Source organism: Melopsittacus undulatus, chromosome 1, assembly GCF_012275295.1.
Source record: "Melopsittacus undulatus isolate bMelUnd1 chromosome 1, bMelUnd1.mat.Z, whole genome shotgun sequence".
NCBI classification, from domain to species: Eukaryota; Metazoa; Chordata; class Aves; order Psittaciformes; family Psittaculidae; genus Melopsittacus; species Melopsittacus undulatus.
This window is the reverse complement of record NC_047527.1, coordinates 113,003,984-113,029,456: the sequence shown is the minus strand read 5'-3', so window position 1 is coordinate 113,029,456 and position 25,473 is coordinate 113,003,984. Positions and strand designations below refer to the sequence as shown.

Sequence of the window (25,473 nt, the reverse complement as noted above, 5' to 3'; positions counted from 1 at the left end):
GTATGCATAAGGGATGAACCACAGTGCTCTTTTACAAGGCCTTACTACATCCTTGCTTTGTAAAATTCAGCTTTGCTTACCTAGTTTTCAATAGTTTAAGAAGTAGGTGAAATTCAAAATGTCAGAGAGGTTGCTTTCTATATACAGTTAGATTAATACTGAATTTGAAAGTATTAACTTGGCTTGTAGTCACAGCTCTTTCAAGTCCCTTTCAGTGGTTAGTAGAATCACTGTACTTGCACCACCAACAGACTACACACTGACTTTTAGTCTTGCATGCTAAAGGATCTGCGCTACATATAGGTCTGGGGATTGTTAATTTTTTTTAAACTTCTGTCTTAGTCTGAATAAGCTAAGAAGAAAACAGCAGTTCCATCTTTATTTTTTAACACAGTTGAGGTAGTAGTGAGAGTTAATTCTCTTTAATTGTTAAAAAATCGTTCTGCTGGGAAATAGTTCTTGACAAGTAAAAGATGACATTCAACTTAAGGGCTATGTGTAACTGGCATAGATGTGCCCCCTTCACTCAAGGATGTTGTGGATCTCAGAATTTCACTTAAAATTGTGTGTTCTGATGCTATTTGCCCTTTGCAGACAAACTGCAAGGCTAGAAGCACTAATCCTAATGTAAAGGAACTGGCTTGCTCTTCTAGTGTCATTTGTTGCAGAGATCCTTTAGAAAAAGGAGTCCTTCTTCCAGCATAACATTTAAGTGGTCTGCTTGCTTTTAAATATAGTCATTACAGATGTTCAGAAAGACACAGTGATAGTATAGAATGATATGGATTTACCCAACACAGACGTCCTGAGAGCACTAGTCAGAAAGTAAATGTAGTACCTCATTTTTTCCAGATGCTTAGCCTTAGTCATGCTGGCCAACAAGTTAATTATGAGAGCCTTCGGTTGAGAAACCTTGTCTGTCAGTTGCTTCTCAGTGAATTTCTGTTTCAAGATGCCTCTATTTCCTAAGAAATTATTCTCATAATAAAGGCATCAGGTTTAGTGTATACCAGACTTAAGAAAAAGTTCACAGTGGGAGCTACTTGAGGCTCTTTCAAACACTTACTGAAAATACAGGTTATTTGTCCCATCTAAGGCCTAACTTTAACCTGGATTTGCACATGTTGGAAAATCAAGGGAATATATTTAATTTTCAACTGATACAGACTGAACTGCGGTTCAAAGAGTCTAGCTGAAGTCTCATATATTGCTACCTGCAGATAAACATTGCACATTTAACTATGCCTATCCTAGTGTAACCAGATGATAAATGCTTCTCCAGTCTGATTTGTAGACCATCATATCTCCAAGGGAGGACAAGAGGAGACAGAAACAAGGCAGCTAGGCTTCACTGCCATATTAAATTTTGTTCAAAATTAAAATACTTGTGTTGCAATGTTTATTTACAATCTCTGAGAAATTCAGGTGAATTTTTGATTTGTGTCTATTCAGGCTTCACAAATGTTCCTGCTCACTCTCTACTTGGACTTTTGGAAGTCTTGATTTAATTTTTACAGTTTACATATTTTGAAAATAAAACCACTGTCACATGCCTGCAGCTTTATCCACATGTATCCCCTCTGCTGTTACCAAAGAGACCTTTCCACAAAAACATATTTATATTCTGTAAGAAATGTTTCTGAAAGATGAATGGATTCTGTAAAATAACTTTCACCTTAATTTAAGGACTTTTAAAAACATTTTTATAAGGTGCACTCCAAATGCACTTTCTGTTTTTTATTCTGGGGTGAGACATGGAACAATACTGCTTTTGCTAAATTTTGGTATTATGAAGAAAATTCTGTTCAAAATGTCTACAGTTATAAAAATTAAGATGCTTCTTGACAGTCTAGGTTAGAGGGTATCCTACCACAGCATCCTGCTCAACATCCTAACATAAAGCCTGAAGCTAAGGACTGCTCCTGAGCTGTGGCTGTTCTACCTGTTGGCCTTAACTATACTGACCAACAGTGCCTACAAAATGTGTTGGTATGAAGTAACATAGATAAAGAGCTTTTATTGTAAAATTAGTTATTTGAAGCTTCTTAGTCTTGTCTTTTTGCTGAATCAGATCTTTGTGCTGCTTTTTAGGTAGAAGTGTTACTACTCTTGAACACTGTCATGGGTGTCTTTGAAACCGTGTAGTTTCTGATGGATTATGTTCCCATATGCAGGTGTCAAATTGGCACTAACATATTCAGATTGCAAACTAAAAAGGAGATATAAAATCACCTAAGCTTGCAAGGGCCAACCAGTGTACTTGGGAGTGAAATTTCTCCAACTGGTGTTCAGGTTTTGAAATCAAGTACTCAGGAAAAAAAAATAAATTAAAATAAATCACTAGAGTAGAAGACTTCCTGCATTTTTATCTTCCTTTCTGGGGGGAGGGGAATGGGTGTTGGTTTTTTTTATTTTCACTTTTTTTGGTTTGTGTTTTTGGGGGGTTTTCATTGTTGGGTTTTTTTGGGGGGGTTTCTTTGGGGTGGGGGTGTTTGGTTTGGGTTTTGTCTTTTTTTTTTTTTTTTGGTGGCTGTAGTGGGTTTTTGGTTTTTTTTTGTTTGGGGGTGTTGGTGTTTTTGTTTGGTTTTGTTTTGTTTTTCCTTCTTTTTCTCACCTCCCCAGCAGACTATTGCTGAAAATACTTTCACAAAAAAGCTCTGCAGATGTTGGCCACCTAGCTGAAATTACTGTCTGGAATCTCAAGTGTGGAAAAAGTGTAAGGCAGCATAGAGTAGTCCCATGCTATTTTTGTCCCATCTTGTTTGGGAAGGTGTTGGAGAGATTCTTCATGAAGTCAGTGCTCTTTTTAGGGCTGCAAAGCAGTAGTAGAATCTCTGGAACTTCAGCTAACACGTAGCAAAAGGGTGTTGAGCTAACGTTGCTGGGAGTTCTTCAGATGTTCCACATTTCTTGTATGTGGACTACTTTTTTGGGGGGGTGGGGGAACAAAGACTTCATTATACAAAGTTATGCTTTAGAGCTTTAAAGCTGTGTAAAAGACCTGTTCTGTGATGATGGTTTTAGGGACTGTATAGATGGTGTGTTATAGATTGTGGTTTTATCAACTGTGAGCTGTGGAGGCCTTTGACCTGTCTGAAGTGGCAGAACAATTATGAGGTTTGTTTTGACCATTTTATGTATGTATAGCTAGCAGATGGAACAGAAACATTCTAATAGCCAGACAAACAAACTTAAACAGAAGTAGCTTTGGCTGAGGTGAGAGCAAAGTATTTATGAGAAACCATTTTTTTGGTGTGAATGCGAGATGAAGACTGGTTTCATATGGGTAAGTTCTCTGTTTAGCACAGTTACGCTGCTAGCACAGCTTGAGTAGGCCAGGCAGCAGCAGGAACTGCTCATGAATTGAGAGAAAGGTCTATGAAAACACTATGAACATGTTCTTTGCTTTTGTGTTGGTTCAGGATGTAAATTTTGCATTGCCCAACTCTAGTTCCCATTCATCTCCAGAGATCTGTGTCTGGAGCTTGCTGACTTTCAGTGTCTATCTTCCACTGTCAGCCTGGTCAACAGCAAAGGCTTCAATCTGCTTTGCTGCAGATGCTGAAACTAGGCATGGAAGAAGCACCCCTTGTGCTGGTACTGTTAAGTAGCTGCACACTTTGCTATTCTGCACTGCTAGTTGCATCAAATTTGTACATATTGTATATTTTCATGGCGTGATCCCTGTCTGAGCTAACTTGGCTTGACAAATTGAAATGGATAGCTGGAGTCTGCTTTCTTTAAAAATGTAAATTAAAGGGATTTTTGGAGAGTGGCCCAATTGGTTTCTTCCCCTGTTAATCACACATTTTCAATAGGCACTCAGCTGTAGCTTCAGACGCTATATTTGTGCCTCATTCATTTGCTTCTCTGAGTAGTCATGATCAGAATACGTTAATTCTTGCTGATCTAAGATATTTTACCTGGAATTTTAGTGGCTTTTTCAGCACATAAGGTTGATATGACAGGCAATGTCAACAGTATCTATGAGGTATGAGCACTGGTATTGAGCAAACAGCAAACTTCCTGGATATTTGTCAGCTAAGCTGAAACCCTGATTTAGCTATGCGTGTAAGTTCTTGCAGTAGAGGAAAGGGAGAAAAGGTGCATCTGACCTTTAAAAGGGTGGTGTTTCAATACTGTTTATCTTCTAAGTATCTAGAGCAATGGAGTCTGGTAGGGAAAAAAGTTGACAGCTTTACTTCTGCAGTGGTGTGGAACAGTATTTTCTGGACACTTCTGACTCATCAGGCATTTCTGGTGTTAATCTAGGGCTGATTTAGCAGGCTGTAGACTTGAGCTTGCTTTTTGATCCTTAGGTCAGCAGGATCAGAACTTCAGAGTTGTGTTGTATCAAAATAAGTGCATACAGCTGTTAGCACCACATCTTCACATCTTTGCTAAGGCAACAATATGGTGAGTGTGGGGTACTCACCACCCACCCACACCCCCAGTTTACAGCACCCTTTGATAGCCTTGGGGATGTTTTCTCTTCCTAGTGGTAAGGAGCTACACCACACTTGTTTTTGTAGCACTCGCTGCTCCATTGTGGTTTGCAAACATCACTGGTAACTGTGCACATATGTGTGTGTGTATATATATATATATGTATATAGGGATTACTTCATCTCTCATGCCTCCTGTTGGTTCACTACTGGTTTTTGAACTGTGACAGCTGTCTGCTAGCACATAACACCATCAAATAGTTCAGGGGGAGAGAGGGAAATTATGTCCAATTAAAACTATAAGGGAAAATTAGCAAAGTAGAGAGTGATAACCATGAAGGAATATAATGACGATACACAGTAATTTTCACTCCAACCGTGAATTACTGGGATTTGCTCAATATAAGGGAGTGGAGGAAGAATAGGCAATAGGGGACACTATTTCTCTTTAAATAGGTCAGTCCTAGACCTCTGTGTAGACAGGGTAAGCAGTAATTCCATACTACCTGATTTTGAAATGAGTTACAACAGTATGTAAGCTTGACCCGTTCTAATCAAAATATATCTTGCCCAGTTTATACAAGATCTTGAAAGTTCCTAGGATAGCAGAGCAGATTCTCTCTGGAGCAGAGGACTCCTTGATGCTTACACCCATGTGCCTAGCGCACTTTTGACAATGCAAGCTTAATAAACTAGGAAAATAGAGGAAAATACTTGTATCCTGACAAAAGCAATTTCAAACCTCTTATTTGATTGTTCCCTTTTTGCTAAAGCATTTTAACAAGTTTCTGAGAGTTGCTGAAACTTAGCAGCTTATAAACTGCATAATCTTTTGTTGTCTCAGTTTCAGAATTAAGAAAACTGTTTGAACCAAACAACCAAGATTTTTTGGAAATGAAAAGGTAAAAGAACTAAAAGCCTTTGGCCTGTAAAACAAAACACACAGCTTGTTTTGTTACCTCCTCTTAGAAACTCTCCCCTCAAATCTTCAAAGATGCTGGGTTTCACATTTTTCACATCTTTTTCAGAAAAGAGAGAATAGCTAGACGCTTAGAGGGAATTGAAAATGATACACAACCTATGCTTCTACAGAACTGTCCAGGTTCAGTCACACACCGTTTATTAGAGGAAGATACACCAAGATATATGCGTGCAACTGATCCATACAGTCCCCACTTAGGTAAGTAGTATAATTTAAGGAAATTTTGCATTACTGAATTACTTCATGTTTACTACTCTATCATTTCTGCTGTACATGGAGAGGAGCTTTATGGAAAAGCCATGGTCAGAGGGCTTTTTAACTTGCCTTTTTAATTCTTCAGCTGTCTTACTTGAACAAGACTGGTTATTCATATTGTTTTAAAACAACAATCTTTTGATATGAGACTCAACATAATTAACTAATAGACATTTCTTTATCATTTGCATATGCTTTGGAGGCATAAGTGCCAAAATGTAGTGTGTCTGTGCAGTCACTAGTACACTTTGACTTGTAAGAAAATGGGAAGCTTTTTGTTTACTCAGTGTGAATGGTCGGTAGAGTACTCAGAGTTTTGAGATGGATTTGCTCATATCTGTTGTACTTTCAACAGGAAGATCAAATGAGGAGGAGGAAACTTCAGATTCTTCTGTAGAAAAACAACCGAGATCATCCAGATATCGAGCAGAAACCACAGGAGGTAATACAGAGCCCTTGTATAGTACAGGAAACATGGATGTCCAGGAACTAGAGTCAAAAGCAGAAAGAATAGCTAGGTACAAGGCGGAGAGGCGGCGCCAGCTAGCAGAAAAATATGGATTATCTCTTGATACTGATTTGGATTCTGACTACTCATCCAGATATACGCGGGCAAGGAAAGATCCTGACAGTGTGGAAAGAAAGGGAGTGAAAAGTGAAAGGCAAGATGATGAAAGCAAGGACTGTAGCTCCTCGTATTTGTCCAGAACTGAGACAAAGGAGTTAAAGAGTGTAATTTCTGAATCCAAAGAGTACACAAGCCATGAAAAAGATGGTGTTACAGATAAAGAAGACCTCTCAAATGAAAAGAGTGATAGAAAAGCAGATGATGACAGTGCCATTAGACAGGCTTCTGACCCTTCAGCCACCTTGGATAGTTCCATCTCTCTTTCACTTTCTGGACGAGAATCTTCCTCCTACAATGAAGTGCCAATATCACCAAAGCAAACCCCTAGAGAGTCCCTCTCTTCACCAAAGCGGGCAGCCTCACCAATCCATTTGCAGAATGACCAGCCCTTGCACAGTAACATCAGACAAAGGTAAGCATAATTTTCATTTGTTTGTTTATGCAGTAGATTCGTTTACCTTAATCACCTTTTGTAGCAATGTCTACGGTATTTATGCAAACATACTTATTAGCCTTGAAGAATAGTGGCTTTGGATGTCTCAGGATGGATTGGTTGAGTCTACTGTATCACAGTGTGCTTCTGAAACAAGGGGGTGGGTATCTTTTCCTATTATTAGATATGTCCTTGGTTTCACCTTTTATTTATAGAATTTATGCTAAAATTAGGCACTTGCAAGGGGAGTGGAATAACTATGTTTAAGATACTTACACAAACTAGAAATTGAAGCTGTTACAATGTTACGGTTCTAATTCTATTGCGTTTTTTTGTCTTGTTTCGTGAGTAGGTGGTTGTTGAGTTTTTTTTCCATAACCTGTTAGAGCAGGCCTTTAGCTTTTTTCCTGTATAGGCTGAAATTGTTTGGGTGAGGTTTTCCTCTTAAAAGCAAGTTGTTTCTCAGTGAAGATTTCAATAGCGTCATGACAGCTTCTGCCAAAATAAAGCAGTTCTCAGAGTCAAAAGCTGAAAAGTGTCTTGGATCATTTGAAATAGTAGGTGATTTGTTTTCCTGCTGTGAAAGTGTAAAAACCCTTTTGAACTGTGGTAGTCAATCTTTTAGATAATATCGAGGTTGTGTGTGTGAAGGGGCAAAAGGGACAGTTAAAATTCCATGCTGAATTTGGAAAATGTAGCCACCTCCCTCACATGATTCTGAATTACTTCAGATTTGACAAATTTACTTCAGTAACAGGGTAACCAGATCCTTCCAGAAGGAAAAAGAATTGTTTTCACTATTTTTCCATTGTAATTTCACACTGTAGTGCAAAAACAGACTGTCAAAATGTGCATTGTTTTTAGTCACCATAACAACTAAGCATTTTTTGAGAGTATGATTTTCTTTAAGTGTGATTCTTCTATTTCTGGGTATGTGATAGATAGAAAATAATAATTGTAAAAACCTAACATATCAAGGATGAGCAGCCAACATGGTTTTACCAGGGGGAAGTCATGTTTGAACAACCTTATAGCCTTCTATGAGGAAGTAACTAGGTGGAGGGATGATGGTAGAGTGGTAGATGTGATTTTTCTTGATTTCAGTAAGGCATTTGATACTGTCTCCCACAGCATTCTCATAGATAAGCTAAGAAAGTGTGGGCTTGACGATCAGGTAGTGAGGTGGATCAAGAACTGGTTGAAAGGAAGAAGGCAGAGAGTTGTGGTCAATGGCACAGAATCTAGCTGGAGGTCTGTGACTAGTGGAGTCCCTCAGGGGTCGGTGCTGGAACCAGTGCTGTTTAATATTTTCATCAACGACCTGGATGAGGAAACTGAGTGTACCCTCAGCAAGTTCACTGATGACACTAAACTGGGTGGAGTGGCTGACACACCAGAAGGCTGTGTTGCCATTCAGCGAGACCTGGACAGGCTGGAGAGTTGGGCAGGGAGAAACTTGATGAAATCCAACAAGAGCAAGTGTAGAGTCTTGCATCTGGGAAAGAACAACCCCATGTACCAGTACAGTCTGGGGGTTGACCTGCTGGAAAGGAGTGAAGGGGAAAGGGACCTGGGGGCCTGGTGGATAGGAGGATGACCATGAGCCAGCAATGTGCCCTTGTGGCCAAGAAGGCAAATGGCATCCTAGGGTGCATTAGAAAGGGTGTGGTTAGTAGGGCAAGAGAGGTTCTCCTCCCCCTCTACTCTGCCTTGGTGAGGCCGCATCTGGAATATTGCATCCAGTTCTGGGCCCCTCAGTTCAAGAAGGACAGGGAATTGCTTGAAAGAGTCCAGCGCAGAGCCACAAAGATGATTAAGGGAGTGGAACACCTCCTTTATGGGGAGAGGCTGAGGGAGCTGGGTCTCTTTAGCTTGGAGGAGACTGAGGGGTGACCTCATCAGTGTTTACAAATATGTAAAGGGTGGGTGTCAGGGTGATGGAGCTAGGTTTTTTCAGTGATACCCAGTGACAGGACAAGGGGCAATGGGTGTAAACTGGAGCATAGGAGGTTCCACGTTAACATCAGGAAGAACTTCTTTACTGTGAGAGTGACAGAGCACTGGAACAGGTTGCCCAGGGGGTTGTGGAGTTTTCTTATGTTGGAGATGTTTAAGGCCCGCCTGGACAAGTTCCTGTGTGATGTACTCTAGGTTACCCTGCTCTTGCAGGGGGGTTGGACTAGATGATCTTTTGAGGTCCCTTCCAACTCTTGGGATTCTATGATTCTGTGATTCTGTAAAGTGTTGCAAATAAAATGATGTAAGTTATAACGAGAACTTAATTGTAGACACACTTGTAAGAGGCTGAGCAGTTTTGACTCTTTCTGAGAAACTGAAATGAACTGGCATAAACTGGACCATTCACACTTTTTTGGTCTTTTTTGCAGTAGATTCAAAACCAAGCTACGTTGACTAGACTTTTTTATCCTTCCCATCAAAATCACAAAACTTAATTCTTATTTGTTGTGGCCTTTTTGTTACCTCTCACAAGCATACCTTTGAGTTTGAATGATGAAGGAATCTTCCATGTAAAAGGTTAACCAATGGGCGGATTGATTATGTCATCTATTTACAGTGCCTGTAAACTGCTCAAATGTACTTAGCCTTCTTTTTTGTTTCACTTTACTGCATAGGGCACACTAGTAGTAATCTGTTAATATTTTTCTCATAGATTTCCATTATTCAGGGTGACTTCTAACCCTGTTTACTTTCTTTTGCATGGATACATGGCTATATGAGCTATTGTTGGACTCTCCCAGTTAAGGAAACTTTTTAAAGGAATATTTTCATTCAGTAAATCCATCAGAGGGAAAGTAACTCAACATACTTAGGAAGTACTGTCTTATATTTAGTTTATGTTTTAAGCTTACAATTTTGCTACTGTGGTAGGTAAAATAGTCATTGCAGGGTCACCCATACAGCTGAGACCAGAGCTGTACTGAAACCCCTTGAGTTGACTGGGTTATTCTAGGCTCCAAAAAAAATTGTCTGAAGCAGTCTCAACTCAGATATTACAAAACATTATCCCTTATCTTCAAATGGTCAGTTTGAGATAAATCTGTTGACTAATCCAGTTACTGATAGGAAGGGATTATTGGAGCAATGGACCTTTGGCAGATTGTTCTCTTTGTTTTATAAGGTGAAGAAAGGGAGAAAGTTTTCAGTCTTAGGAAACCAAAGAGAATAGCCCATCAAACTTCATATCCAAGAATGTGTGCTGCAGTGGAAAAGGGGGTTTTACTTTCTTTATTCTCATAAAGCAATCCTAGTCACTCTTTCTGTGAGGGGAAACCAATGAAACACTGAACAATGAAATGCCTTCTAGATTGTTATCTCTTCCAACACAGGAGAAGCTGCCCTGGTGAAACAGCATGCTATCTATAGAAAGACACCTGATTCTGCTCATTCACAAATTAGCCTTTAATATTGAGACATCAGGCCTCCTTATAAAGCTCTCTCATTTTTAGCTAGCAAATGCTTTTTTTTCTAATGCATCTCTGTAAACCAGTGAAGAGGTCAGAGGGAGCGGGCTGAAGGCATTATCAAATAATTCACAAATTCAAGCGATTTCTTTTTAAAGCTGCCACTCCTGGCATTACTTATTTTTTGGTAATAAAAGGTGCTGCAAAAGTTGGGCAGAAGAGAAATAATTAAGGCAACAGTGTTTTTAATGGGGGTGTGCTCTTTCATTTGTTAAAATTTCAATGTCCCATGAGATCTGATGCTGTGTGAAACACCAAGTAATCACCTGTGTTTGGTAAGCAGTGGTTGAGACACGCCCCTCCTGTGAGGTCTTTCTTTTTTGAGACTTAGTTGTTCTCTGTTTCCAGATAATGAAATTGTAAAATCCATTTTCAGATGGTTTCTGGTGTCAGGACAGTTCCAGAATTTAAACTCCATCCCATTTGTGTTAGGGTCGGTTTTACTTCTCTGTTCTGCATTAGTGAAATACTAACAAATGACAGTGGGGCAAAAGCAACAGGAACAGATCTGGCAGATCTTTAAGGATGGTTTCCATAGAGTACAAGAGCTCTTGATCACCAAGTGTAAGAAATCAGGAAAGGAAAGCAAGAGACTGGAGGTGATTCAAGATGGCCAACATGGCTTCACCAAGGACAGCCCTGCCCTGGTGGCCTTCTGTGATAGAGTAACTACACCAGTGGACAAGGGAAGAGCTGCGGTTGTTGTCTGTCTGATCTTATGTGAGACATTTGGTGTTGTCCTCCACAACATCCTTCTCTCTAAATTGGAGAGGTATAAATTGGATTAGTAGACTGTTCAGCAGATGAGGAGTTGGTTGGATGGTCACATCCAAAGCGTGGTGGTCAATGGATCAATATCCAGGTAGAGAACAGTGACAAGTGGGGTCCCTCATGGGTCCATATTGGGAGTAGCACTGTTCAGTATCTTTATCAGTGACATAGACAGTGGGATGAGTGCACCCTTAGGAGGTTTGCAGATCACACTAAGCTGAGTGGTACAGTTGATGTGCCTGAGGGACAGGCTGTCATTCGGAGGGACCTGGACAAGCTTGAGAAGTGGCCTGTGTAAGCCTCATGATGTTCAACAAGGCCAAGTGTAAGGTCCTCCACCTGGGTTTGGGAAACCCCTGGTATCAATACAGAGTGGGGATAAAAGGATTGAGAGCAGGCCTGCAGAGAATGACTTGGGTGTATTGGTAGATGAAAAGCTGGACAATAGCTAGCAATGTGCACTTGCAGCCCAGAAAGCCAGTTATGTCTTGGGCTGCATCTGAAGAAGCAGGGTCAGCAGGTTAAGGTAGGTAATTTTGCTCCTCCATTCTCATGAGACTCCATCTGGAGCCCAGCAAAGACATGGACCTGTAATAAAGGGTCCAGAGGAAGGCCACAGAAATGATCGGGGAGTTAGAACACCTCTACTGTGAGGAAAGTCTTGTTCAGCCTGGAGAAAAGAAGGCTCCAGAGAAGACCTCATTGAAGCCTTTCAGTACTTAAAGGGGGCATATAAGAAAGATGGGGGCAAGCTTTTCAGCAGGGCTTGTATAGTGAAAGGACAAGGGCTAATTATTTTAAACTAATTAGTGTACATTTGGAATAGATGTAAGGAAGAAATATTTTTTTATTATGAGAATTGTGAAACAATGGAACAGGTTGCCCAGAGAAGTTGTGGCTTCCCCATCCCTGGAAACATTCAGGCTCAGGATGAACAAGGCTCTGAACAACCTGGTCTAGTGGAATGTGTCCCTCTTAACTGCAAAGGTTGGACTAGATGACCTTTAAAGGTTACTTCCAACCCAAACCATTCTATGATTCTGTAAATAAGTCATAACTTAATGCAAACTACTGACTGCAGTATCACGAATTTCAGATTATTTTTGGATGAAGCTAGGATCAGTATTTGCATAAAACAACTTTCCCACAGTTACAGTCTGCCTTACCTCTTGAAGGAATTCATCTGCATCCACCAAGATGTGGTGCAGAACTTACTGCAGCCAAGAATTTCAACTTAGGTTTGGTCTTGTTTGGATATGCATGTAGGTAGTAGGTAATATTTTAAAGGCCAAGTTTCCAAGAGCCTGCTCTTCATTTTGATCTCTGACAACTTCCAGTGCCAGTACATACTCAATACTCAATAGTGTAATATTCAGAGTTTTAAGAATAACCTCTCAGAAACTTTCGTCCCTGTTTCTGAGTGGTAAAGAAGTTATTGCCAATTTCCATGCAGTCTGTTTAAAGTTTTCGTGTGGTGGCCTTCTATAAGGCCATTTGCACAGGCAAAATAACAGCCACTTTTCCAGGTGGTTGCTCTCTTGCAGTCAGTTCCACATTATCCCAACTGCAAGATCAGTTTTGTACAATTTGCTGAGTTAAAATTCGAAAATAAATGCAGCTTGCTTTGGAATACATATGAAAGCTTTGTGCCTTCAGTCCTAAGAAGATTTAATGATTAATCTTGTTATCCATCACTGAGAAGACAACAAAGTTCTACATTTGACATTGTCTGCATTTGGCTGATGTGGCTGATTAACTCTAAATTCAAAACATGGCTTGCGTTCTTCTGACTGCTCTCTTCAAAGGATGAATGGTCAAGTACAAATAATTGCTGCTTGGGCCATACCCACTATAAAAATGTGCCAAAGTACACATAAAGAGAGGAGAAGGAAGTTTGCTTGCTTCAAAGCAATTCCAGCTACTGGGTCAGCTGCTTTGAAAGGTGTTTACCTCCTATTTGGTCAGTTCCTTTCAGAATTCAAAAACATTAGGAAAAACAAAAAGTGTTCTAACAGTCAGTGTTTGACTTTGTTCTAAGTGATTTGGATAGTGTGACAACTGTGGGTGAGTTCTCAAATTTAAACTTATTTGCAGTAAATGCACTGTTACCCTAAGAACAGTTGATTTTACTTTTTCAACTATTTTCATTAAAAGACCAGCTAAGAAAAACTGAAGTAGATGACCTGGAGCTTAATTTTGGATTTTCATCCCAAATGTTTCTACTGCCATGCGAGTTCTTTCAGATGTATCCATAGGTAATGGAAAGCAGCCTGGATGCTTGTTGGCTCCAGGGAGTTTGTACATGATAATGTGGTCAGTCTGTGCTTACAAGGTTAAAAGTATTTGATATGATCTACTGTAGGTGAAGGTGGGCATTAGGAAAGTATTTGAGAAAAGGTGTGTAGGTAGTCTGAAAAACCCTTTCCTGCAGGGCTTTTAGAAGTTTGCAGTGCTGTTGTTCCCTTTTGGTCTTTCAACTCCAAAATGAAAACAAAATAAAATCAAGACAAGATCAAATTGGGATTACTTTGGTTTTTTCAGTCTTTTTCTTTCCCCTGTCTCCTAGTGGCACAGCATGTTTTACTTTATCTAACTGGGTTTGCATTTCTGAAGCTACAGGGCTGCAAGGGGTTCCAGATGCTCCTGAGAATTTCTTGGGAAGTATGATATAGCCATCTGAATTTCTAACTTCATTAAATTCATATTACTACTTTGGTGTGAACCCAGTGATCTTTACCATGTTAAACCAGAAAAAGGAAAGATTTTAGCAACTTTTCTAGGTTTTGCTTACGTAAACCCCTTCAATTTGACCTGTAATGGCAAATGGCAAAAATAAGTTTGTGTAGTTGCTTTCACTTCTCAAATTCTGGACAGTACACACTTGGTAAAAGTTACCTTTGCAGAATATTTAACATTCAGTATACTTTTTAGATGTCTGTGGACTTAATATGCTAGTTTGTTTCATAGTTTATACTTCTCAATTTGATTAATGTGCTTGTGCTTTTGTTTTTATGAACAGTCCTCTGTAATGGAGTAATTAGAAAACAAACAAAAAAAGTGGTGGGGAGGGGAGATTGGGAGAATAAATGGGAGCATGTGTCGAAATTTCAGAAGTTACCTGAAGTTCTGTTTTCTGTAGTAGTGCAGGGAAAGCAAAACCTGAATGGTTTCTTCAGAAAGATTCGGAAGGGGACACACCTTCACTTATCAGCTGGCCCTCCAGGTATCATAAAACATAGCTGTGTGGCTAACAATCGGACTCAAACCGACCCTTTCTTTCCCTTTACTCAGTCTTCTTTTAACACTTGACACTTAACAGCTTGTAATTTTCCTTTAACAGCAGCAAGTTAAAAAGTTGTTTCTTGTGAATAAACAGCTGTTGAAACTTTTCAGAAGCATCTGCTTTTATGGTAGCTTGAAACCAGTTGGTATTTTGATGAAGTACAAACACCCCTAGCTTCTTCCACAGCTACTATCATTCTGGCTTCCACTAATTTTTATCACTTATTTTATCCCACTTTCTACTCCTCAAACCAGCAGATTTTTATACCACCCATCAGTCCTCTTAGCATACACTGTAATTCCTTGAATTCCAAAGGAGGTGGAACAAGAGAAATAAAAAAAAAATTCTCTTGAAAAGTGAATCAAGAATTTGATTGGAGCTACAAGCAGCTGCTTTCTCCCAGTTTGGCAACGCATGCAGTTAGTCCCCCGTGAGGTGCATTGCAGGAAGAATCTTTTCTATGTTCCCAATGAAAGTAATTCTTATAACCCAGTACTAACATCAGTGTGAATGTTCTGGAGAATACTTGGTACATGTAGTTTAAAGAATCACTTTTTCAGACTGAACACACTGTACTTAAGTAACTGTGAGGAGTTTCCTGGTAAGTGCACCAATCCTCAGAGATAAGGAGCACCAAAATATTAGAAAGGTTGGTGTTTCAGATAATTTTGGATATCCCGAATTATTCTTTCAGATATTCATTTGCCTTTTTTCCTAAATCTTGGGGGTTATTTAGTAATGTAAATTCCAAAAAGTTTGTTGGTAGCAAGCCTGGAATTGTACAGACTTAGAGCTGGATTACTTACTTTCAGATAAAGAGCTAGTCTCCGATTGTACTTGAGTTTCTCTCCTTCTTCAGAATTAAAATCATTTTTTATACCCATTGGGCAGGGAGGAAGTAGAGGGCTTTCATTTTTAATACTGAATATGCAATGTTTACAGACACTCATCCTGTAAGCGGTGTGAACAAGCGGCATGGCTGTAAAGCTGCCGGAGAGCTTACCTGCAGTTGTAGTCATAGAGCAAAGGCTGCCTCCGGCTGCACGCGCTTACCTTCCCTTAATGCAGTTGCATTAAGTGTCTAAAGGTACAAGACAACTCTGGTTTGCATGGATGTTAGCAAATCTAGAGGTGTTTCTAGAAAATACACTGAAGTAAGATAACTTTGGGGGAGCATTCCTGTAAGTTTTGCATGTTAAAATGTAATGATCTGTTTTAAAACAGATTGCCTGTTTTGGTTTTAATCCTTTTCTCCCCGCAAGCCTTCTGAAGAGCAGCAGCCATGCCATAGTTTCACTTTGGGCTTTGAGGCTTGCATTTTCAACATTGGTTTTGTTTTTTTTTTTTTACTTACTGAAACAGGTTACACTACATGTAAGATTTTTAGATTTTATATGATATAAAAAAGCAGAAATAAAAAGGTCTCTGGCAAAACGCCTGAAGGCCTAGGTGGAGATAACAATGTGTTTTTTCATCCCTTCCCCCAGTGCAACAGCATCTTGATAATGACCTAAACTGCCTAGTATTTAGATGTCTTCAAAATGCTGTTTAAATACATGGTTGTCAGCAGAATTTGCAATTCCAGGCTGAAACCAACACTTTGATAATATAAAAAGGAGTTTGGATCATCTTGTTTGTTTGAGACTATGGGTATGTGCTGTTTGACAAACGCAGGTGTGACCTCATGGGAGCATGATGTACATTTTCAGAGCTTGCTCAGTTACCTTCTGAGGAGTCACGCATGTTCAAGGTCTTGTGAATCACTTGAACATTGAGCAATGCTATTGCTATGATTTAGGGGGTGGAAGGTGTTGCATCATACCGTTGCTTTCCTCTATGTGTTGATTGCTTTTATTTTAATATGATGTTTCTGCCTGTACCCACAGTAGGTGTCTTATGATCCTTCCCAGATTGGGTATTGCTGTTCACAGCTTTAATCCTTTTTCTTTCTTAAAGAGTAAAAGTTAGAGAGAAACTGGTGAAAGAGGAAAGTGCTCGTGGAAGCCCTGAACATGGCACAGACACAGTATCTCAGAGAAAATCCCATCCAGTGCCAGCCCACTACATGCCTCTTCAGACAGAAACATCTGCCTTTGATAGGGTTATAAATCAGCCCATCAGTTCAGTCCGCCAACCGATACATGGCTATATTCAGCCTGCTGGCATTGCTCACACAGCTCAGCTGATGGCAACAGAAGAACCAGCAAACATCTCTGTTGGCAGCCGCCTTCTGCCAGACAGTGTTAGCCTCTTAACAAAATCATCAGCAGCTACTGCATCAGAGAGTGAAAAGAAAGAGGCACTTGATTATGGAGCAAAGCCTGATGAAGAAGATTCCTTGGAGGGTGAACAAGCTTCCAAAGGCAGAAGACCAATTTTACCATCTGAGATTCGAAAGCAAGGGAAGAACCATGAAGGCCTCTTTGGAGGAGGAGAATTGGATACTCCCATGGGGAATTCCTCTTTCACAAGCAAGCTGAAAGTTAACTCAGAAGTTCAGAGAGAGCTGGAGTGCAATAAGAGGCAGGCCCCTGAGCGGCAGTCTAAGACCACTGAGAACATAGAAAGGAGTGAAGCTGTTATGTACATACAGAGTGGGTCTGTAACACAGCCTGACAAGGCAAAGGCTCCTGTTTGGAAAGTGTCGACAGCAAAGCATAAGGTCCTGACTCGTTCAATGTCTGACTATACTGTGCCTCCTAAGCTAGAAGCTTATAAAACTAAGGGAAGTGTGGAAGCAAATGCACCAAACGGTGAGATTGGCATGGTTGACACAAAAGTCTCTGTTGCCCAGCTCCGTAATGTCTTTCTGGAGTCTGCTACTGCCAACAAGAAGACAGAACTGTAGGTGACATTTCAGACGTATTTCCGTGTGAAACTTGCACGTCCTTGGCAAAAATGACACACACTCAACAGCAGTCGTGTTCGGCACTTAAAGCACACAGCTTAGCTCTCACCAGTGTGTACTGGAGGCTGAGATGGTTTGAATCCTGCTTTTGTGCTTCTGCTTGCTAGTGCAATTTGTGATGTGGGGTAGCTGGAATGTGTACGTCTGCGCATGTTACCGGAGGAGCATGCAGAGTGATTGGTAGTGAATTGTTGAGATGCTTACATCTATGCTTTACCTCTCTCTCCTCTTTTCTTTTCTATGCACTTTCTATCCATGTGGTCTTAAAGTGAATCTCGGTTTGAGATGTCAGCAGCAGGTAGCACTTTGTCTGCTAATGGTGACCGTGAAAGAGGGCCACGAAGGCCGAGGCGCTATTTTACTCCTGGTGAAAATAGAAAGACTTCTGAGAGATTTAAAACTCAACCTATAACATCAGCAGAACGAAAGGAGACAGATAGGTAGGCACATACGTAGCTCTGTGTAGCATTCTGGTACAGGAAGACATGAATGAGCTTGTGAAGAGACTTTGTTTATAAGCAATCAGTATTTGTTAATAGCTTCTTATAAAATAAAAACAAAAACACCGCCGACCAAAATGATTTGTTGCAAATCCCTTCCACGTAAAATGATGAACAGTGAATAATCATAAAGTATTATAGCTGTCTGGTTCTGTCTAATGATAATTGCTTTTGGTTTTATATAAAGAATTTCCTTTCTGTCTACTCTGCTTTATCATTTACATTTTTTTTTAAACAACCAACGCTCTGTATTTTATGTTAAAAGAGCTGGCAGTGAATCTTAGACTTTTATCTTCTGCAAGTTGAACTGGAAATAATTTTCCTTTACTGTATTTAAGTTTGGCTGCAATTGCTTGCCTTTCTCCTTTATTAAAGGATGTCAAAGTGGAAACTGTTGAAATTTGAGAAACTATAGATAAAGTTTTCCAGCTCTTAAGATTTGTGAGGTCCTGCTACTTCAGATGGAGTTTGAATTTAATTTTTGATGTCTTATTTCCAACTAACTTCTTTCTGTTTGGTAATTTTTCACCAGGTCAATTTTGAGTGCAGAAATACCAGCTGTTGAAGGTATGTTACCACATTACTTTCTAAGGAAGAAATGGGAGCAGATGTGTTTTATTTTGTTTTCACTGAAAAGAACTATTTGATAATGCAAACAAAGTCCAGTTGAAAATAGCTTTTGTTACCTATAATATATTTGAAGTACCACTTTTCCTTAGGCCAGATTTTATTTCAAATTCATTTAAATCCAAAAGTCTGTCTATGAATTCCAAACTTCATATGGGAAGCAAAGAGGGGAATGGCTTGACACTTTTCAGTGTAGGGTTGTGAGTTTGTTTTCTGATTTAAACAATAAATAAAAAATAAATTAGACCACACATTTTCATCATTGGTCTAGGACTAATAAATAAAAAAAGCTTTAGCTGGTTTTCTGGCTTAGGAAATGATGCTGGCTATTAAATTATATAATTCAGTCTGCCATCTTGCTTCTCTTTCCCTCTTGTCACTTTTGGCAAGTCTGGCACAAATCAAGTAGGTAATCTCCTGAATAGCTAAATTTAAATTTAATGCTTTATGCTATTTGGAAGCTGGTATTCTCTTCAGCTTTGAGATGCAGGTCATTGGACCTGGAGGACACTGATTTCAGCTTTTACGGGTACCAGATGAGTTTCTGAAAAATGTGGACACAAGGTGGCAATCAGAATGACCAGCTTCCAGGAGGAATCATCTTGTATGGTCAATAACAGAATATAGATGTTCTATACAGAAGGATTAATACTGACCTTTAAGACAGTCTTTCAGTCCGATTATATTCTTAATCCATGTATCTAACATAGACCGATAGAGTAAATTTGATTATATTCGTAACGGGTTGGATTATATTCATAATGGGTTGTTTGGATAACTCAAATGCACAATAACTGTTCTGAAAACAAATCTTTTGTTCTCAGGTCATGTTAAGAATTTTTATGTGAATCATTGCATGTAAAAACAAGTAAAGTTTACACAATCTGTTTCCTGAGAAGTCTTCTGTTTAAAGAGAGTAACAACCAGCTTACTTGCAGTGATGCTTCTTATCTTACTCAAACATAATTTTTGAGGAATTCAGGAATCATTTAGTTAAAAAAAACCATTTTGCATTTAATATGATCTTGATTAATTACATTCAGCCTCACTTATTTTTATCTTTGACTAGATGAAGAAAAAATGGATGACCGAGCCAAACTAAGTGTAGCTGCAAAAAGGCTGCTTTTTAGAGTAAGTATTACATTTTCTGAATAGAAGGCTGAGCTAAACATTTAATATACAAGATGCTAAAGATCCCAAAGTGCATGAGAATTAAGTGTAATGCAGTTAACCAAGTCCAAGCTACATAACATCTTTTTTACTTCATCTTACCTACCTACACAGTAGACCTGTTGCTCTAAAGCCTTCTTAAAGAACATCATTTAGAGAGATGTGTAGTTTGGTTTAAGCCCATGACACCTTCTGTGCAATTACATCTTACTTCTAATTCAAAGATGGGCATTTGGGAAATTTATTCTTTGCGTGCAAGAAAGCTGTAAAGAAAGTACTGATTTAGAACTTTCAGCCATGGTTTTAATTATGATATATGTCCTTTTAGGAAATGGAAAAGTCATTTGAAATGAAACATATTCCTAAACCACCTACAAGAAGTTCAGCAGTAGAAAGAAGACTGCGGCGTTTGCAGGATAGATCGCACACACAACCAATTACCAGTGAGGAAGTGGTCATTGCAGCTACGTAAGTCTTGTTACATATGTTGGCTATAACTTTGGTTCCTGCTTTTAAATCTGGGAATAAGTTCCATATATGTGGTATTTACAACTTTGTAGCAAGGAATTCATTTATTGTTAAAGGCTAACTTCCTTGAGAACCACAGGGGAAACTATATTGAAATTCCTTTTTAGAAGTAGAGGGGACTATTAAAGCATAACTTGCATGAACTGTAATTTGGCAGAAAGCTTATGAACCTGTAGATTAGGTAAAGGGGATTAATCATAACCCTGGTTTGTAACTCAAATGAAAAAGATACTTTGCGCTGAGGGAAATCTGCACAAGTTCCTATGGAATGTATTTGTATTGGAGGAAATGCTTTACACTCTGAAATCTCAAATGTACTTTTTGGAAATGCATTTTTTTGCACTCTGGTCATACATCTTGAAATTTTCCTAAAGAAACAAAAGTCGGTTTTGGGGAATAAAAAAAAAAAAAAGTGAATTAATGTTCACCTAATGACCTACTGAAAGAGAGCTTATGTTATGGGTAATGGGTAACTTCAAGAAACACTCTGCTCCTCTAGCTTTTTAGTTCTTTCAACATATTTGAAGTTACTTTGGTAAAGGCTGCAGCAGATAACTCAGTTAATTAAAAAATCATTACTGTTTGTTTTTTTTTCTGTTTTGGTCTTTTCTGTAGTTAACACTTAATGCATTGCTTTTCTTAATGCTTTTTTCTTCTTTCTCCCTGTGAATATTTCCTCCTTGGCAATTCTTTAAAGTGAATCTACCCCTGCTTCACGTTCTATGAATACCCACACAGTAGTGACAAGAGTACCTAGTCCCACTGTAGTTAAGAGCACTGTACAACCCATCAGGTACTGGGGGGGATAAACATGCATGTTACATGGAGCACAAGATTCCTCAATAGCAGATGCATCTTTAAAGTCTTGAATGCCTTTTCAATGTGTCACGTCAATACTCATTTCAGGAATATTTAAAACATTTGTCAACTTCATTTATGTTTGCATGATGAAACAATGCAGCTTATTTTTATGTCAAGCATCTGTTTTCAGAACCTTTCTAACCACACTTACCTGTTCTAGAAGCATATTTTTCTTTATGAAAGAAATTAATTTGCACGTGAGCAAACCTAGCAGAACCCTCTTTGGTCTTGTACTTTTTTTTTAGACAGTAATGTCATCTTAAATTGAAAATATTGAAGCTGGGTGCTTGATTTCACAAGGAGTACGTATCCACTTTGCCTGTCTCTACAAGGATTTTTTTTAACTTGCAAAATTAAAGATAAGAAATTGCACCACCTATAGGTAAAGTTGCAGAATACTGTTCGCCTATTCTGAAAGAGAATACTACTAATTCCATAAATTTGGCAGAAGGTGAATAACATATATTATGGTAGAGGTGACTAAAATATATTATTGTAGAGACAAATGCAGTTGCAGCTTTTATGAATGAATGTGTCTGCCTTCAGCATTGGTCAAACAATATTCAAAATTAATGGAGTATATTTCACAATTATTTTTGTTGTTGAGTTACCCCAGAAAACTCAAAACAAAAGACAGTCTGAATTCTGGTCAATTTCAAATTACAAGAGGCATAACAATTTATTGTAACCTAAAAGCAGCACTAACTTGGAATTTAAATTTGTATTTTAAATGTTTTTACCATATATGATACACAAATTATTTCTAATAAAATCAAATTTTGTATAAATGACACTGTAGAACCCATGTTTGTTCTACAGAAGGCATCTTCACTGTCTCTATATTCTCTATGAAGAGATCAATCTCAAAAGACTGTCTTCAATCTTGAGTTCCCCTTTTAAAAAATTGTTGTGTCCTAATCCAGTGAAGTTGTGTTTGAAAATGAAAATTTAACCTTTTTTGAATCTTCAGCTGTTGAATTAGAATTCATCATGCCAATGTTGAACCACTGCATAATCACTTAGGCTGCTATATTACATTGGCTGTTGTGCTTCATGTGCAGTTCTGCTTCTATTAGGTTGAGATCTTAAAACCTCAGAAAGGCTTTTTCCAGATTCATTTCCAGTTCTGTTTCTTCAGCTTGCAGGCATCAGCACACCAAAAAATTTTAGCTAAAGAGGAGATAAGAGCAGCCAAAGAGGCGATGGGGCAAGATCAATCTGAGGAACCAGATTCTTCCACCTTAAGTCTGGCAGAAAAGATGGCTTTGTTTAACAAACTGTCTCAACCAGTATCGAGGGCCATCCCCACAAGGAGTCGAGGAGATATTAGGCACAGGAGAATGAACGCTCGTTACCAGACTCAGCCAGTCACTCTTGGAGAAGTTGAGCAGGTAAATGCAATCCTAACTCTCTTTCATTTGTTTCTTTTCACTGGGGAAAACAGCTTCAGTGTAAGATGTTGTAACAGCTGGCTTTCTCTTTGCTCTGAGCTATACACTGGGGTTATGACATATTTGCAGGAAAAAACTTGTCAGGAAGCAGTCTTCTGACACTAAGGAACAACATCCTCTAAAATGTCTGATTTCATTTGTGTGTTTTCTTTAAGTAATTCTTGAGTATAGAATCTTCCAGATTAGCACATGTTGTACCTTTCAGAGCTCTGTCTTTTCTGGTAGAGTATTACATGTCTTCTAAAAGTAGATTCCTGACCAAAAGGGTAAAAATGGTTACACATATCATTGTGCTTCAGAGGTATTTTCAGGGAATTTTGGAACTTCGTCATGTGCAACTCTCAGACTCTTTCCTGAAAGCACTATAATATTTCCATGATTATTCAGGACATATTCTGTCATTTTCCTCTGGAAGGGGGACATACATTTTTATTTGCATTATTTTCCCACAAAGCAGAATGTGTTTGAAATTCTGTTCTGGAATCCTTCATATAATTGGAACTATAAAGCAATGTCTTTTAACTGGATTGTGAGCATAAGATGGCCCAGCAGTGGTCTTTCAGAGCTGATGTTCACAATAGCAGAAACATCAGTCCCTGAGTGTTTGAACTTTAAAAGAAATCACTCTAACAGTGAAGTACAAGTCCTATGCATGTTATATTTCTAGGGATTTGGATTAGTATGTGTATTAGAAAGTTCCTACTGTTTTTTTCTATATGCTTCATTTGTGCGTATACATTTTCCATACTATAACTGAATGCTGAGAAGGTAGGCTTTCTCTAATCATATGGGTGCAAAGCTGTGCAGATATACAGTTTACCTTTCATGCCTGCTTTATTTAGGCATGAAGTAGTAGTAAATATTTGGCAAGTTTATTTAGCAGGATTTCCACACCTTACATGGTGCTCTTTTCATGCATTTTCCAAATGCCAGCCACTGTCACAGCCTGTCCTCTTTAATGACTCTGTCACTAACTTGTTTGACAGCCAGGAAGGTGGTCAACAGAAATGGGCTTGGAGCAGATGGGAAGGAAGTGACAGTCACATTAGTTTGTCAGACTCTTACAGACAAACTTGCTTTTCAAGCAAGGAAACACAGAGGAAGCATGTTTTGTTATCTCTTTCTGAACCTAGCCAAAGCAGCCGGAGTTGACTCTGAACTAAGTTCAATGGGGATGAATGTGTTTTCAAAAAAAAAACATTGTGTAGTGAATTGTTTGAGTCTTGGGATGTTTTGAGATGCAGTTGGTTTTTCTAGGAAGGAACAAAAGAAAATATCATAATAGATAGCTAGAGGTTATGTTCCCAACATACGTAGTTGCAAATGTAAATATTTTCTAATTAAAGCTGAAATCCGTTTGCTGATCTCCTCTAAATTTCTAATTCTGATAGATGCAGTGGAACAAGAGTAAACTGGTAACTATTTTCTTAATCTTGCTTTGGAATCCTTGAGCTAGTGCAGTAGTCTTTGCTCTGCTTTCCAATTTGTTTAATCAATGACTGTAGTGTCCATGCTTTATGGAATTTGCATGTGCATTTTAATTTTGCAGTTCATTTCCTCTTACTGGCGTGATTTTGTCTGTTCCTTCTGCATGCTGTTCACCAGCCCAGCAGTTTAAGAAACCAAAACCAAAACCCTCTCCTGATGCGTACAAAAGCATTTTTGTTGATCTCTTTCATGGTTTTTTGGCTCCTTTGGAGAAGACATTAAGCAAAGCCCTGCATTTCAGAAAAATTTTGCATCTTAACTGTCTATAGGAAAACTCTAAAAAATTGTTATGTTAGAGCAGAAAAGATAATTGTTCCACTGTGGAGGCTGGCAAAGTAAATTTGGAGGGGTTTTTAATATCCTTCTTAGATTCAGATACTTTGCTTAGAGGTATACATGGCTGCCAATGTTATATTTGAAAACGTCTTACACTAACAGTCTCTTGTGAACATGATTTATGTGGCAGAAGCGTCAGGAATGTCTGCCCTATGTAGGACAGGACAGAGTAGTCTCTCTAGCGCTGAGCTAGCTCCAGAGCTGGAAGCTGCGTAATGGTATCAGAGCAAAGCTGTGCCAAAGCTAATTAGTCCTGCTGAGATGCAGAGTTGATTAGCCAGAGCACATGGCATGTCATCCAGTGTCTGGAACCTGAACTACTCATTTCCTTCCCCAGTGATCTGCAGTACCATGCAAGTATGAGCCTTTTTATGGAGCCCTGTCACAACATCATGTTGCATGCTACACATACACCCGTTATTACTAAAGATATTGCTGTTCACATGCAGTTATTTCTTCCCTGAGTGGAATAATCCATCTGCAAGCCAAATTATGGGGGCATTGTTGCTCTCCTTACCTGTTTCTAGTCTATATTTATTGAGCACTACATTCATACAGAAGCACACCTCTGAAGAATTGACACAATTGGACTGTTTTCAGGAACTGATGATTTCTGAGCTTTTAAGTTCATTTGTGTGTGTGTTCATAGGTACAGAATGAAAGTGGAAAAATTACTGCCCTGTCAACTGCAGTTGCAACATCGATTTCAACAATGGCATCTGCACTTGCTACATCGTTTGCTGGAGACCTGCAAACGAAGCCACCTAGTGATGGAAGTGTGAGTGCTGCCACTAGAGCTGATTTGAGATTTCACTCTCCAGCAGAAAACTCAGACTCTTCAGGAAAATACACACAGAAGTCAGAACAATGGCAGCCCTCAGTGGAAGCACTAGAAAGCAAAAGAGCATCAAAGAAGCATGAAGAAGAAAGAAAGAGATTTATAGCACATGAAGCTAATGAAATTACAAAGTACAGCTCCTTTGAGGAAGAAACCACACATCCTGTTCCTGAAAAAACAGGCGACTACCATAAAGAGACACCATACAGCTTCCTGAGGAAGGGCAGCTTGGAACTGTTCAGTTCTCAAGCACTTTTTCAGCCTCTTGAACAGAAGGAAGTGGGTACTGGCATGCAAGGTAAATGGGAAGTCAAAGAAGGCCAGTCTTTTGAAAAGATGGATTTGGGATGTGTTACGAAAAGCAAGACTTGGCAAAGAGGTGTAGTATGTACTTGCTATTGGTGTAGTCTCATTCAGCAAACGGTGGTGTTTCTCTCCTTTTAAACATCATCATGTAAAGCATTATTATGACTGGTTCCTCCTTTTA

The 25,473-nt window shown here is 39.0% G+C and overlaps 1 protein-coding gene across 5 annotated transcripts in view; it reads left to right on the top strand.

Annotated features, from left to right (window-relative positions):
• The window catches only part of SVIL (supervillin), a 142,372-nt gene that overhangs the window by 75,146 nt on the left and 41,753 nt on the right, over positions 1 to 25,473 (top strand). For 3 of the 5 annotated variants that reach the window (XM_034061392.1, XM_034061388.1, XM_031052416.2), the window contains exons 4-11: positions 5,290 to 5,347; positions 5,474 to 5,625; positions 6,038 to 6,722; positions 18,220 to 18,254; positions 19,384 to 19,445; positions 19,813 to 19,952; positions 22,012 to 22,264; positions 24,798 to 25,284. In XM_034061392.1, the coding sequence (XP_033917283.1) occupies positions 5,340 to 5,347; positions 5,474 to 5,625; positions 6,038 to 6,722; positions 18,220 to 18,254; positions 19,384 to 19,445; positions 19,813 to 19,952; positions 22,012 to 22,264; positions 24,798 to 25,284 (1,822 nt within the window). In that variant the 5' untranslated portion in view covers positions 5,290 to 5,339. The remainder of the gene's footprint in view (positions 1 to 5,289; positions 5,348 to 5,473; positions 5,626 to 6,037; positions 6,723 to 18,219; positions 18,255 to 19,383; positions 19,446 to 19,812; positions 19,953 to 22,011; positions 22,265 to 24,797; positions 25,285 to 25,473) is intronic. The other 2 variants (XM_034061395.1, XM_031052420.2) reach the window with 2 other exon arrangements.